The sequence below is a fragment of the Oncorhynchus keta genome, chromosome 30 (assembly GCF_023373465.1).
Source record: "Oncorhynchus keta strain PuntledgeMale-10-30-2019 chromosome 30, Oket_V2, whole genome shotgun sequence".
NCBI lineage: Eukaryota > Metazoa > Chordata > Actinopteri > Salmoniformes > Salmonidae > Oncorhynchus > Oncorhynchus keta.
The window spans coordinates 34,210,133-34,223,083 of NC_068450.1; the positions used below are offsets into that span (position 1 = coordinate 34,210,133).

At 41.1% G+C, this 12,951-nt stretch overlaps 1 protein-coding gene and 1 long non-coding RNA gene across 10 annotated transcripts in view; one reads left to right on the forward strand and one right to left on the reverse strand.

Annotated features, from left to right (window-relative positions):
* The window catches only part of LOC118363423 (fibroblast growth factor 13-like), a 215,097-nt gene extending 202,738 nt beyond the window's left edge, over window positions 1–12,359 (reverse strand). For 5 of the 9 annotated variants that reach the window (XR_008087555.1, XR_008087551.1, XR_008087553.1 and 2 more), the window contains exons 1-2: window positions 9,840–10,356; window positions 9,382–9,550 (exon numbers count right to left, since the gene is read on the reverse strand). Coding sequence is in view for 4 of the 9 variants with exons in the window: in XM_035744270.2 (XP_035600163.1) it covers window positions 9,382–9,430 (49 nt within the window). In the remaining 5 variants the exon portion in view is untranslated. Of the gene's footprint in view, window positions 1–9,381; window positions 9,551–9,839; window positions 10,357–10,917; window positions 11,075–11,981 lie in introns of those variants that run through there. The other 4 variants (XM_035744270.2, XM_035744271.2, XM_035744269.1 and 1 more) reach the window with 4 other exon arrangements.
* LOC127913994 (uncharacterized) overlaps window positions 1–12,951 on the forward strand; it is a 423,857-nt gene that overhangs the window by 275,832 nt on the left and 135,074 nt on the right. The window lies entirely within an intron of this gene.

A 12,951-nucleotide genomic window follows, 5' to 3' on the forward strand; every position in this document is an offset into this window, starting at 1 on the left:
TAGTATGTACATGTAGATATGGTTAAAGTGACTATGCATATATGATGAACAGAGAGTAGCAGCAGTGTAAAAGAGGGATTGGCAGGTGGTGGGTGGCGGGACACAATGCAGATAGCCAGGTTAGCCATTTGGTTACCTGTTCGGGAGTCTTATGGCTTGGGGGTAAAAACTGTTGAGAAGCCTTTTTGTCCTGGACTTGGCACTCCGGTACCGCCTGCCATGTGGTAGTAGAGAGAACAGTCTGACTGGGGTGGCTGGGGTCTTTGACAATTTCTAGGGCCTTCCTCTGACACCGTCTGGTGTAGAGGTCCTGGATGGCAGGCAGCTTAGCCCCAGTGATGTACTGGGTACACACTACCCTATGTAGTGCCTTGCGGTCAGAGGCCGAGCAATTACCATACCAGGCAGTGATGCAACCAGTCAGGTTCCTCTCGATGTTGCAGCTATAGAACCTTCTGAGAATCTCAGGACCCATGGCAAATCTTTTTGCACACCCCTGTGGAGCTCCAGTGTTGAGGATCAGCGTGGCAGATATGTTGCTACCTACCCTCACCACCTGGGGGCTGCCCGTCAGGAAGTCCAGGATCCAGTTGCAGAGGGAGGTGTTTAGTCCCAGGATCCTTAGCTTAGCTTTGAGACAATCAGTTGTGTTGTGACATGGTAGGGGTAGTATACAGAAGACAGTCCTATTTGATAAAAGACCAAGTCCATACTTTGGCAAGAGTAGCTCAAATAAGCAAAGAAAAATGTCAGTCCATCATTATGGAAAATGTCAAGAACTTTAAACGTTTCTTCAAGTGCAGTCAGAAAAATCAGCAAGGGCTATGATGAAACTGGATCTCATAAGGACCACCACAGGAAGGGAAGACCCAGAGTTACCTCTGCTGCAGAGTTCATTAGAGTTAACTGCATCTCAGATTGCAGCCAAAATAAATGCTTCACAGAGTTCAAGTAACAGACACATCTCAACATCAACTGCTCAGAGGAGACTGCGTGAATCAGGTCTTCATGGTCGAATTGCTGCAAAGAAACCCCTACTAAAGGACACCAATAATAAGAAGAGACTTGCTTGGAAATCTGTCCCTTGGTCTGATGTGTCCAAATGTGAGATTTTTGTTTCCAACCGCTGTGTCTTTGTGACACGCAGAGTAGGTGAACGGATGATCTCTGCAGGTGTGGTTCTCACTGTGAAGCATGGAGGAGGTGTGATGGTGCTTTGCTGGTGACGCTGTCAGTGATTCATTTAGAATTTAAGGCACACTTAGCCAGCATGGCTACCACAGAATTCTGCAGCGATACACCATCCCACCTGGTTTGCAATTAGTGGGAATATCATTTGTTTTTCAACAGGACAATGACCCAAAACACACCTCCAAGCTATGTAAGGGGTATTTGACCAAAAAGGAGAGTGATGGTGTTGCATCAGATGACCTGGTCTCAACCTGATTGAGATGGTTTGGGATGAGTTGGACCGCTGAGTGAAGGAAAAGCAGCCAACAAGTGCTCAGCATATGTGGGAACTCCTTCAAGATTGTAGGAAAAGCATTCCTCATGAAACTGGTTGAGAGAAAATCAAGAGTGTGCAATCTAGGCAAAGGGTGGGTACTGTGAAGAACCTAAAATGTTCTTTAAAACTTTTTTGGTTACTACATGATTCCATGTGTTATTTCGTCGTTTTTATGTCTTCACTATTATTCTACAATGTAGAAAATTGTAAAAAATAAATGAAAACCCTTGAATGAGTAGGTGTGCCACTTTACAATCTTCACTTTTCTTTAATGGTTGCAGGTTATAGAAGTACAGTACTTTAGGAGTGAGTGACAAACAGTCATCTCCAAAATGATTGGCAACCTTGATAAAAGGGATGAGGGAAAAAGATGGTATAAAACAAATAATATAAATACCGAGCTATATAGTATGCTACATTTTCTTACAAATAAAATGAGTTTATACTAATACAATTCCTCAGGGAAAGAGACTTTGTTTAACAAGTAATATACAGTTGAAGTCGGAAGTTTACATACACATTAAAACTCGTTTCTCAACCACGCCACAAATTTCTTGTTAACAAAATATAGATTTGGTAAGGACATCTACTTTGTGCATGACAAGTCATTTCTCCAACAATTGTTTACAGACAGATTTTTTTCACTGTATCACAATTCCAGTGGGTCAGAGGTTTACATACATTAAGCTGACTGTGCCTTTAAACAGCTTGGAAAATTCCAGAAATTATGTCATGGCTTTAGAAGCTTTCTGATAGTCTAATTTGAGTCAATTCGAGGTGTACCTGTCGATGTATTGCAAGCCCTAGCTTCAAACTCAGTGCCTCTTTGCTTGACCTCATGGGAAAATCTAAATAAATCAGCCAAGACCTCAGAAAACAAAATGTAGGCCTCCACAAGTTTGGTTCATCCTTGGGAGCAATTTCCAAACACCTGAAGGTACAACATTCATCTGTACAAACAATAGTACGCAAGTATAAACAACATGGGACCACGGAGCAGATATACCGCTCAGGGAGGAGATGCGTTCTGTCTCCTAGAGATGAACATACTGAACGTATCAATCCCAGAACAACAGCAGAGGACCTTGTGAAGATGCTGGAGGAAAACAGTACAAAATTATCTATATCCACAGTAAAACGAATTTGATAGACATAACCTGAAAGGACATTCAGCAAGGAAGAAGCCACTGCTCAAAAACCGCCATAAAAAAGCCAGACTACAGTTTACAACTGCACATGGGGACAAACATCGTACTTTTTGGAGAAATGTCCTCTGGTCTGATGAAACAAAAATATAACTTTTAGGCCATAATGACCATTGTTATGTTTGGAGCAAAAAGGGGGAGGCTTGCAAGTCGAAGAACACCATCCCAACCGTAAAGCACAGGGTTGGCAGCATCATGTTGTGGGGGTCCTTTGCTGCAGGTGGGACTGGTGCACTTCACAAAATAGTTGGCATCATGAGAAAGGAAAGTGATGTGGATTTATTGAAGCACATCAGTCAGGAAGTTAAAGCTTGGTCGTAAATAGGTCGTCCAAATGGACAGTGACCCATAAGCATACTTCCAAAGTTGTGGCAAAATGGCTTAAGGACAACAAAGTCAAGGTATTGGAGTGGCCATCACAAAGCCCTGACCTCAATCCCATAGAAAATATTTGGGCAGAACTGAAAAGGCGTGTGCGAGCAAGGAGGCCTATAAACCTGACTCAGTTACACCAGCTCTGTCAGGAGGAATGGGCCAAAATTCACCCAACTTATTGTGGGAAGCTTGTGGAAGGCTACCTGAAACATTTGACCCAAGTTAAACAATTTAAAGGCAATGCTACCAAATACTAATTGAGTGTATGTAAACTTCTGACCCACTGGGAATGTGATTAAAGAAATAAAAGCTGAAATAAATCACTCTCTACTATTATACTGACATTTCACATTCTTAAAATAAAGTGGTGATCCTAGCTGACCTAAGACTTTTTACTAGGATTAAATGTCAGGAATTGTGAAAAACTGAGATGGAATGTATTTGGCTAAAGTGTATGTAAACGTACGACCTCAACTTTTTGCCTTACATTTTTTATGGGATGGGAGAACACATTGGGAGGAATCATAGACCCTTCCTCCATACAGAATATTTCAAGTTCCTCAATATCCTTAGATCTGCTCTTATGGACTGCCCTCTTCAATTCAAACCACAGGTTTTCAATGGGGTTCGAATCCGAAGACAGACGGCCATTGCAAAATATTGATTTTGTGGTCAAATAACCATTTCTTTGTGGATTTTGATGTGTGCTTGGGGTCATTGTATTGTTGGAAGATCCACTTGCAGCCAAGTTTCAACATCCTGGCAACCAGTTTTTTCTCTAAAATGTCCTGGCACTTGGTCAAGTTCATGATGATGTTGACCTTAACAAGGCCCCCAGGACCAGTGGAAGCAAAACAGCCAGGTTATTTTCTGCACATGCATCCTTCTTTCTACCCCAAACCCACCACTGATTTGCAGGGCCAAAGAGATCTATTTTGACTCATTAGACAGGTTGCGTCCAATTGTATATTTGGAGACTTGGGGATCCCAAGTTGCGAGCAAGTTCTGTAATTCTCCAACTGTGGCCTTTGGATGCATCCTTTTCAAGCAAGTTTATCACTTCTCCCATGGTTTTAAACTCCATTATTCCCCTAATAGCAGTAAATGGTACATTTCGTTTTGGGCAAATTTGTCTGTACCCATTGTGGGATTTATGAAGGTCAACATCCATTTGTCTCTTTTCGTTTTTTGCCTTTCCCTATTGTGTGGTTTTAACATGTGTGTTACCTCATTTTTATACCCAAGTGAACCAAGAAGCCATGCAGGGCCACAATACAGTTGCTTCAAAGGAAAATTCCACCCAAAAACAATATTTTGGTGTTTGTTTCATTAGTCCATTGCTGACATAGTCCTAAAAGGTTTTGCTTGTCATCAATCAAGTTTTCAAGATATGCAACTTTTTAAATACAGAAATCATCCTCATTTGATACATTTTCATTTTTTTTAAATGAAATGTTTAATGAAGATTGAAATGTGTTTGACTTTGACTTAAGTCGTTTAAAAAAATGTTTATTACTTCTTAAACAAAATCTCTTTCTCAGAGCACTTCTCTAATCATACAGCTCAGCATTTGTATGATTATTTTTGCTCATCTTTATCAACAGTGCCAATAATTTAGGAGGTGACTAAGATCAAGGCTATTTTAGTATTTTGATCAAATGCTATACTGTACATACAGTGGGGCAAAAAAAGTATTTCGTCAGCCACCAATTGTGCAAGTTCTCCCACTTAAAAAGATGAGAGACCTGTAATTTTCATCATAACTATGACAGACAAAATGAGAAAAAAAATCCAGAAAATCACATTGTAGGATTTGTAATGAATTTATTTGCAAATTGTGGTGGAAAATAAGTATTTGGTCAATAAAAGTTTCTCAATACTTTGTTATATACCCTTTGTTGGCAATGACAGAGGTCAAACGTTTTTTGTAAGTCTTCACAAGGTTTTCACACACTGTTGCTGGTATTTTGGCCCATTCCTCCATGCAGATCTCCTCTAGAGCAGTGATGTTTTGGGGCTGTTGCTGGGCAACACAGACTTTCAACTCCCTCCAAAGATGTTCTATGGGGTTGAGATCTGGAGACTGGCTAGGCCACTCCAGGACCTTGAAATGCTTCTTACGAAGCCACTCCTTCATTGCCCGGGTGGTGTGTTTGGGATCATTGTCATGCTGAAAGACCCAGCCACGTTTCATCTTCAATGCCCTTGCTGATGGAAGGAGGTGTTCACTCAAAATCTCACGACACATGGCCCCATTCATTCTTTCCTTTACACGGATCAGTCGTCCTGGTCCCTTTGCAGAAAAACAGCCCCAAAGCATGATGTTTCAACCCCCATGCTTCACAGTAGGTATGGTGTTCTTTGGATGCAATTCAGCATTCTTTGTCCTCAAAACACGACGAGTTGATTTTTTTACCAAAAAGTTATATTTTGGTTTCATCTGACCATATGACATTCTCCCAATCTTCTTCTGGATCATCCAAATGCTCTCTAGCAAACTTCAGACGGGCCTGGACATGTACTGGCTTAAGCAGGGGGACACGTCTGGCACTGCAGGATTTGAGTCCCTGGCGGCGTAGTGTGTTTCTGATTGTAGGCTTTGTTACTTTGGTCCCAGCTCTCTGCATGTCATTCACTAGGTCCCCACGTGTGGTTCTGGGATTTTTGCTCACCGTTCTTGTGATCATTTTGACCCCACAGAGTGAGATCTTGCGTGGAGCCTCAGATCGAGGGAGATTATCATTGGTCTTGTATGTCTTCCATTTCCTAATAATTGCTCCCACAGTTGATTTCTTCAAACCAAGCTGCTTACCTATTGCAGATTCATTCTTCCCAGCCTGGTGCAGGTCTACAATTTTGTTTCTGGTGTCCTTTGACAGCTCTTTGGTCTTGGCCATAGTGGAGTTTGGAGTGTGACTGTTTGAGGTTGTGGACAGATGTCTTTTGTACTGATAACAAGTTCAAACAGGTGCCATTAATACAGGTAACAAGTGGAGGACAGAGGATCCTCTTAAAGAAGAAGTTACAGGTCTGTCAGAGCCAGAAATCTTGCTTGTTTGTAGGTGACCAAATACTTATTTTCCACCATTCATTAAAAATCCTACAATGTCATTTTCTGGATTTTCTTTCCTCATTTTGTCCGTCATAGTTGAAGTGTACCTATGATGAAAATTACAGGCCTCTCTCATCTTTTTAAGTCGGAGAACTTGCACAATTGGTGGCTGACTAAATACTTTTTTGCCCCACTGTATACTGTACTAAAGGATCACTTCTCAGTACCTGGTTGGTGATTTAGCTCCATGACATTCCCCAAACGCAGTGTTGAGTTAATAACATAACCCCATCATGGTGATTTGGTGTAAAAGACGACAAGACCCTTTAGGCACTATTCTAATCTCCTCCATTGTCTTTTCCTGGAATCGACGCCATCCTATTTAAAGTGGGCTTCCGAGAGAGCCAGCCAGCTACTAGATCAAAAGACTGTAATGATACTGTAGCAGTGTGTTGTTTAGCCAGAGTTTAGCGCAGGTGTCACAGTAGTGCAGGGAAGAGCTGGCTCCTTTGTGATTCATAAAGCAGTGACTCCAAACTCCCATTCCTCTGGATATTTATTGATTGGCCAATGGGGTTGTTCGGCTGAATTAATATGGCGGCATGGATAGGCCGTTTCAGAGGCAGGCATGAATCCACTGTCTGACTCTGACAAACACAACCCAAGAGGTCGGTCTATAAAAATGCAGGCCCCAAAGAGGTCTGGGAGAGAGAAAGTACTGTTACACTTTAATGAGTGCTTTATGGAGAAGAATACAACTTTCATTGTCCATTATGAATTGGAACTTGGGCTTTTTGCTGTATTAGGCTATTCCCAAACCCACAACACATTCAATCCCAAGAGACTGGCAGAAGACCAGAAAAGAGGGTCAAAGGTACTTGATTTCCCAGGCTCAAGGATGCTATGTTTAAGGCCGGGATATAGCGGCTATGTCATGGGGCTTTGACGCACCAATTGAGGCTCACCAGGGCGTGTGGAGGCTAACACAAAATAATTTGCCTGCCTTGATACTGGAAGGCGGCTGTATCCCTGTCTCCCTGCCTGAGACTGTTCGCTCACTGCCGTTCTGTAATCACATGTGCTAGAACAGGATGTGCACCAATCATATGAAGAGGTGAAGGATGGCCTTTCACTGAGTGAGCCAACGCACACAGAATGGATATCATTTCTTTCATGGGGGCTCGATTTAATCCGTAGTGCTGAAGATCCGCGCGATTGAAATGCAATGTTCCCTCATTCTCAGACACCACATTCACGGTAAACGTTGCATATGTGGGCTGAATCGTGAATGACTTTTACATTTCAGTCACACAATAACGCAGTTCTTAAATGCTGCGGATTGAATCGAGCCCTTAAGAAACACCAAGAGTCAAAGCTTTTGGGGACATGTGCTAACATGTTGTCCCACTGTTACGCAAGCATAGGGATTAATCTAAGGCTGGAACTTCATTTCATTATTTCCAGGGTTTAAATCCCTTCCTTCAATCCCATATTGTTCTTAAAAAGAGCAGTGGAATTGATCCAAAGCTTAACTCCAAAGACAGTTAATAAAATGCGATGGTCATATGGACAACTATTGACATCTCTACCATGTGGGCAACTATTGACATCTCTACCATGTGGGCAACTATTGACATCTCTACCATGTGGGCAACTATTGACATCTCTACCATGTGGGCAACTATTGACATCTCTAAAACCTAGTGCCGTATGCCTAGTAGATCGTTCACTCATCCTCTAAGTGCTGGTTAGTGTCTGAGGCTAAACTAAAATGAATTGAATTAAAACCTGAATTAATCTAACCACCTCTGATGTATAATGGGATTCAACACAGACCTAGGCGTCTGAAGTGGTAACTTGAGGTGAAAACATCTCAATGAGTGACAGCATGCACAAGTCAACTGCATTAGCCTGCAAGTCCAATTTACCCCGGCAAGTAATAAAAGCAATGCTCAGAACAACAAAAAAAAGGAACAAAATAATTTGAGGACAAAGAAAAAAGATCCATGCTCTGGAGCTGGAGAAATGTCACAGAATAACATGTTTGGAATATAGTCTATTATACATGCATTGAAACCAACAATATGTGATGTCAGATTGAAATGTATATCTGTTTCGGTTGAATAGCCCAGTATTTACCAAATAAAGGAGGAAACATGACAACCAGGGAAGGTAGTGGTTAGAATTCAAATATAATATTTGCTTTAATCATAATACAATTTTAATATGCAGATAATCAAAACAAATATTCATTTAAATGGAATCAAAGGCTATTTATTGATAGATTCAAAATAGCCTACTAATATAAAGCAGACTAATCCTGAATAAATTATTTTGTAATTGGATGACTCCACATTGACTGCCTCTTTGTCAGTTTCCAGCTGTTAGATAGATTCTGTTCTGTTGCCTTGCCATTGATTGCCTCAATTGACAAAATACGCAATCAATCAAAACAAAGGGATACAAGCCTGTGCGTGCCATAGGGAGAAATGCCGCACACAACCTCGATGTAGAGCGCGCACAGATTTATTTCCCAGAGGTTTCTCTGGCAACCCTGCCTCCCCTTTGTCTCCATGGCAATGGTTCGCCAGTTTACATCCCGACGAACCGATGCTTTTCTAGAGACATGCAGAGGCCATTTGTCACGCAATAAGTCTTTAGCGCACGAGCTTCCAAAACAAATGGTCTGCTCACGTCATCACTTGGCATGGAACACCCCTGTGTATGATTAGGATGTGATGTTGAGAGCTTGGCAAATGCAAACCCGCGTAAAAGGTGCAAGAAAGAACAACAGGGGGACATTTCAACTGGATGCCAGTGACATTGTTGTTCACTGCCATCACGTTAAAGCGACAGCACGACCATTCTTCATGTAGGTTGACCAATGCTTATTGTAATGCACTACACTGTTCTATTTTTGTTGTGGTTTTTGGTTTTATATGAATTTATTATTATTTGCAGAAATGGTTTAAATAATGAAACCAATAAATAGTATACAGTATGTGCGTAATAATTAGGTTATAACATGTGCTAATTGTAGATGGCTACAGGTCGGGTCTAAAACGAGACCAGGTAGACACATCTATGGTGTTATGACGCGCCATTCAGTAGCTGGCCGAACTATTGTTTTCCGAAATCTCAAAGGGCGAGCAGAGGATGTGTGGGAGATGAATGAGCGCACGGTCGCTTTAAACCAGTGATTTAGGAGCAGCAATCTGTGCATTGCAAGGCTCGATTCTTACCCTTGGAAGCATCCTTATCTTCTTTTGGCTTCGCCACTTTTCCGCTCATAGATCCCAGTTTGGACGTGTAATTCCCGATTTAGACAAGAATGGAAATACTTTCAATCGCTTGCAGACCGTTTCTTCAATTAAATCCTTTCCAAAGGTACCAGGTGCTGAGATAAGGGTTCTGTTAGACAATTAGAAAACAGGGCAATTAGTCTTTTTAAGATTCCATTTTGATGAAACATGTTTTATCAAGAGAGGACTAAACAAAGCAAACCTGTGATGCTATTATGATTCCATGTTTGGCGCAGGCTATCAATGGATGTATCCAGTTATTGATACATTCTAATCACATAGCCTATACAATTGAGTTCAAAAGCGCATCTGGAAAATTGGAAAAGAAACGCCGTTGTATCCCTGGACCATTAGCATCGTAAAAGCGTTTCAATCATTTGAATATTATCTTTTCTTACCTTATCTCCTCCACGTTTTCTGCTACATCAATGCACATTGATAAAGAAAAACGCTTCCAACCGAATACCGCTATGCTGCATGCGAAAATAACCACCTCGTCGGCTGTGACAAAGGAACTGACCAAAAAACTACGAAAATAAATGCAAGGCTTCAAAGCGCGTGTCAGTCGACGTCAGAGACAAACGGAAAGGGCATCAAATTAAGATTACCTCTAATGAGCAGTCGTCTACACATCGAGTATCCGCAAATTCCATCCACTAGAACCGACGAAACCTGGCTTTCTCGAAGCCTGTGGTGACTATTCTATTCAACACGAGCTCTTCTAAGGCATCTAACACGCGGGCAAATAGCACACAGATCAACAGGATCCACAAACTGAGCGCTGTATTCCATCCCTAACACACATGCACCGTCGATTATGTTAACTTTAGCTCTATGCGTTTTATAAAAGCAATGCATTTAGGGCATGGAAATCAATTGTTTAAAGTCCGCTTTCGATCCACGGTTGCACTAAACGCGCGCGTTGGAGTAGCGGTGTTGATCAGCCGGAGGCATCAAGTAGCCTACTGTAGTTTCAAGAAGAGCGGCCGGGCAGCAGATTAAACAGCATTGACAATAACCATCTATTCAATTGTTTGCTTGTTGTATGCTGGTGTTTACTTAGAAAACAGTCTGAAGGAAACCAGTAGCCAAAATACGTTTTTTAGCCTACACAGAGCCTAACCGACTTTCACGATTTAAATACATTACATGATATTATGGTTAGCCACATGCTATTGGAATCATGTATAAAATTAGAAACAATTCAGCGACTAAGAAAGTAAATAAGCTTTGGCGAAACATTGTTATTTAGGCTAGAACTTTACGCACAAGTGCCAATTACCGAAACAACAGCCCGCAACATACGCTCTTCATGTAAAATATCGTTGACATACATTGTTACAGACCAGCCAATTAAGCTGATAACTTACAGTATTAGATGTCTAGTCAAAAGTAGTCCAAGCAAACATATTGCCCATAAGTAGGAGTCCATGGAAAGTGGAGCAAGTCTCAAAGCCACTAAAATAAATAACTCACCTTGATACGCGAGATGGCGAAGCAGAAACTGTTGAATCAACAACGAATGTCAGAGCACTTGCCCACACAATATGTCTAAAGTGAATGCGTCAATGAAGTGAATGCGTAAACATTCACCCAAAGTTACAGATATTACTTCAATAGGTTATTCCATTTCAAAATTGGTGCCTTTAAAAACCTTTACGTTTTGTTGCGCTGACAGAAACACAGGGGAAGGCGAACATTAGCCAATAGGCATAGTGTACATGACGATATCTGAGAGAAATAGTTTTAGGAGAGATGCCAATGCACGCATAATTATAAATGGTTGCACCTTGATTCGCATAAACATGCTTGAGTCCTGTGAAGTTATAATTACCTTCAATCATATAGCAGCAGGTGCAACGAAAAAAAATGTACAATCATAATCAATAAAAAAAATAGTAGACAAATAAGCCTACACAAACAACTTCCGGAAGCACATATTTTACGCAACACAAAAGTGAATGGACACTCTTTGGTACAAAGACCCCAGGCAACGGAATGATCTTGGCTGAAAGCCCTCACTATGAATGTATACATCCACAATATATATATATTCGCAAGACAGTGGACTAACTAACGGAATTATGGAAATACATGTTTGTTATGGCTGGTGTATGTACACAGTCGTCAACCCTCACATTCCTGTCACTGGGCCAATTACGCAGCGCAAAAACATCAACACAAAGCCAAAAGCCATGGTAATGTGGCTGTCTACAATTTGAAATGTTTGATTTCATAACAACGATTACATGTACTGATACTGTATAAATTGAGTTTATTAGACTGTTGCTTGTTTTTAATGTTTAAGATTAGCAAAAAACACAACAACACCTCATTTATGATCTCATTGGGGTTTATAAAACATTTGGCAAAAATGTAGCCTTACTACCTATAGCTGTAATCACGATACAGTCTACAAGCCAAAATATTTAGGCTGTAATTAGGCCTACGTAATTTAAAAGTGACATTTTGTTATAAAGTGGGAGAGTTTTGTCTTGAATTAGATGAGAACAGTCATCATGCAGAAACTGCGCCCTTACCTTAAGCTGAGAGTAAATTGTAGCCTTTGCGGTGGAAGATGAGAAAATCAACATAGAAACAGTTACGGTCAGCGTACACACCTAATTTAACACGTGTAAAATGTGCATTCAGTCCTCCTAGACAGACGACCAATGTGTGTTAATCAAATCGAAAGCTCCAGACGCAAAATCCCGAACTGTTCGATAAACAAACCCAGCAACATTGGCTCGTAACACTAACTTGTCCCGCTCTAGCTTGTGTCAAGACGTGGAACTACGAAGTACGGTCCTAGGTCGACCCCTGCATGCGTTGTGTCACATCACCTGGCCTGGCAGAAAAAAAGGCTGCGGTTGACGGTTACAGGATCTATACAGTTTTTTTTAAGTATGTGGAAACCGGACACCTTTTCAGCTTTCTTTTCTCATCCTCAAGTCTGTCAAGTTATTTAAAGTACTACCAACTGTAGATGCCGATGTCGACCTGAGCTTCCCTTCTGCCTCTAGGAGGGAGGAATAGCACTAACTGGCCAATATAGACCCTGCGAAATTTCAATAATGGAATATATGTATTTTCCCACACATCATTCTTTCATCATTACATTGTTTTTAGTTGACATCTAAAATAACTCAAATAAAAAACATTAAAGCTGAAAATCAACCCTGAGAGTACTCTAAACAATAAAGAGCAGTCTAGACAAAAAGGCAAATAAGATCAGAAAATACTGTGTGGAAATGGCTTTAAAAAAATATTATTTTAGCCAGCTCTTGTTGTTTATAGACATGGCCTTCTGTTTGAGGATGGTTTGTGATTGGGTTTGGGCCATTTTCTCTATCCTTTTACGTCTTGCAAAACCCCAGCCAAGATATTACTTGCTGCCATAAGTGTTAGTCACAGGCCTCTCCCCATCAGGAAGCTGAAAAGCAGGCCACCAGCTCAGTTGCATGACGCACAGCACAGGTTGTGATGAGGTTGTCCACTGAGTAACTGCTC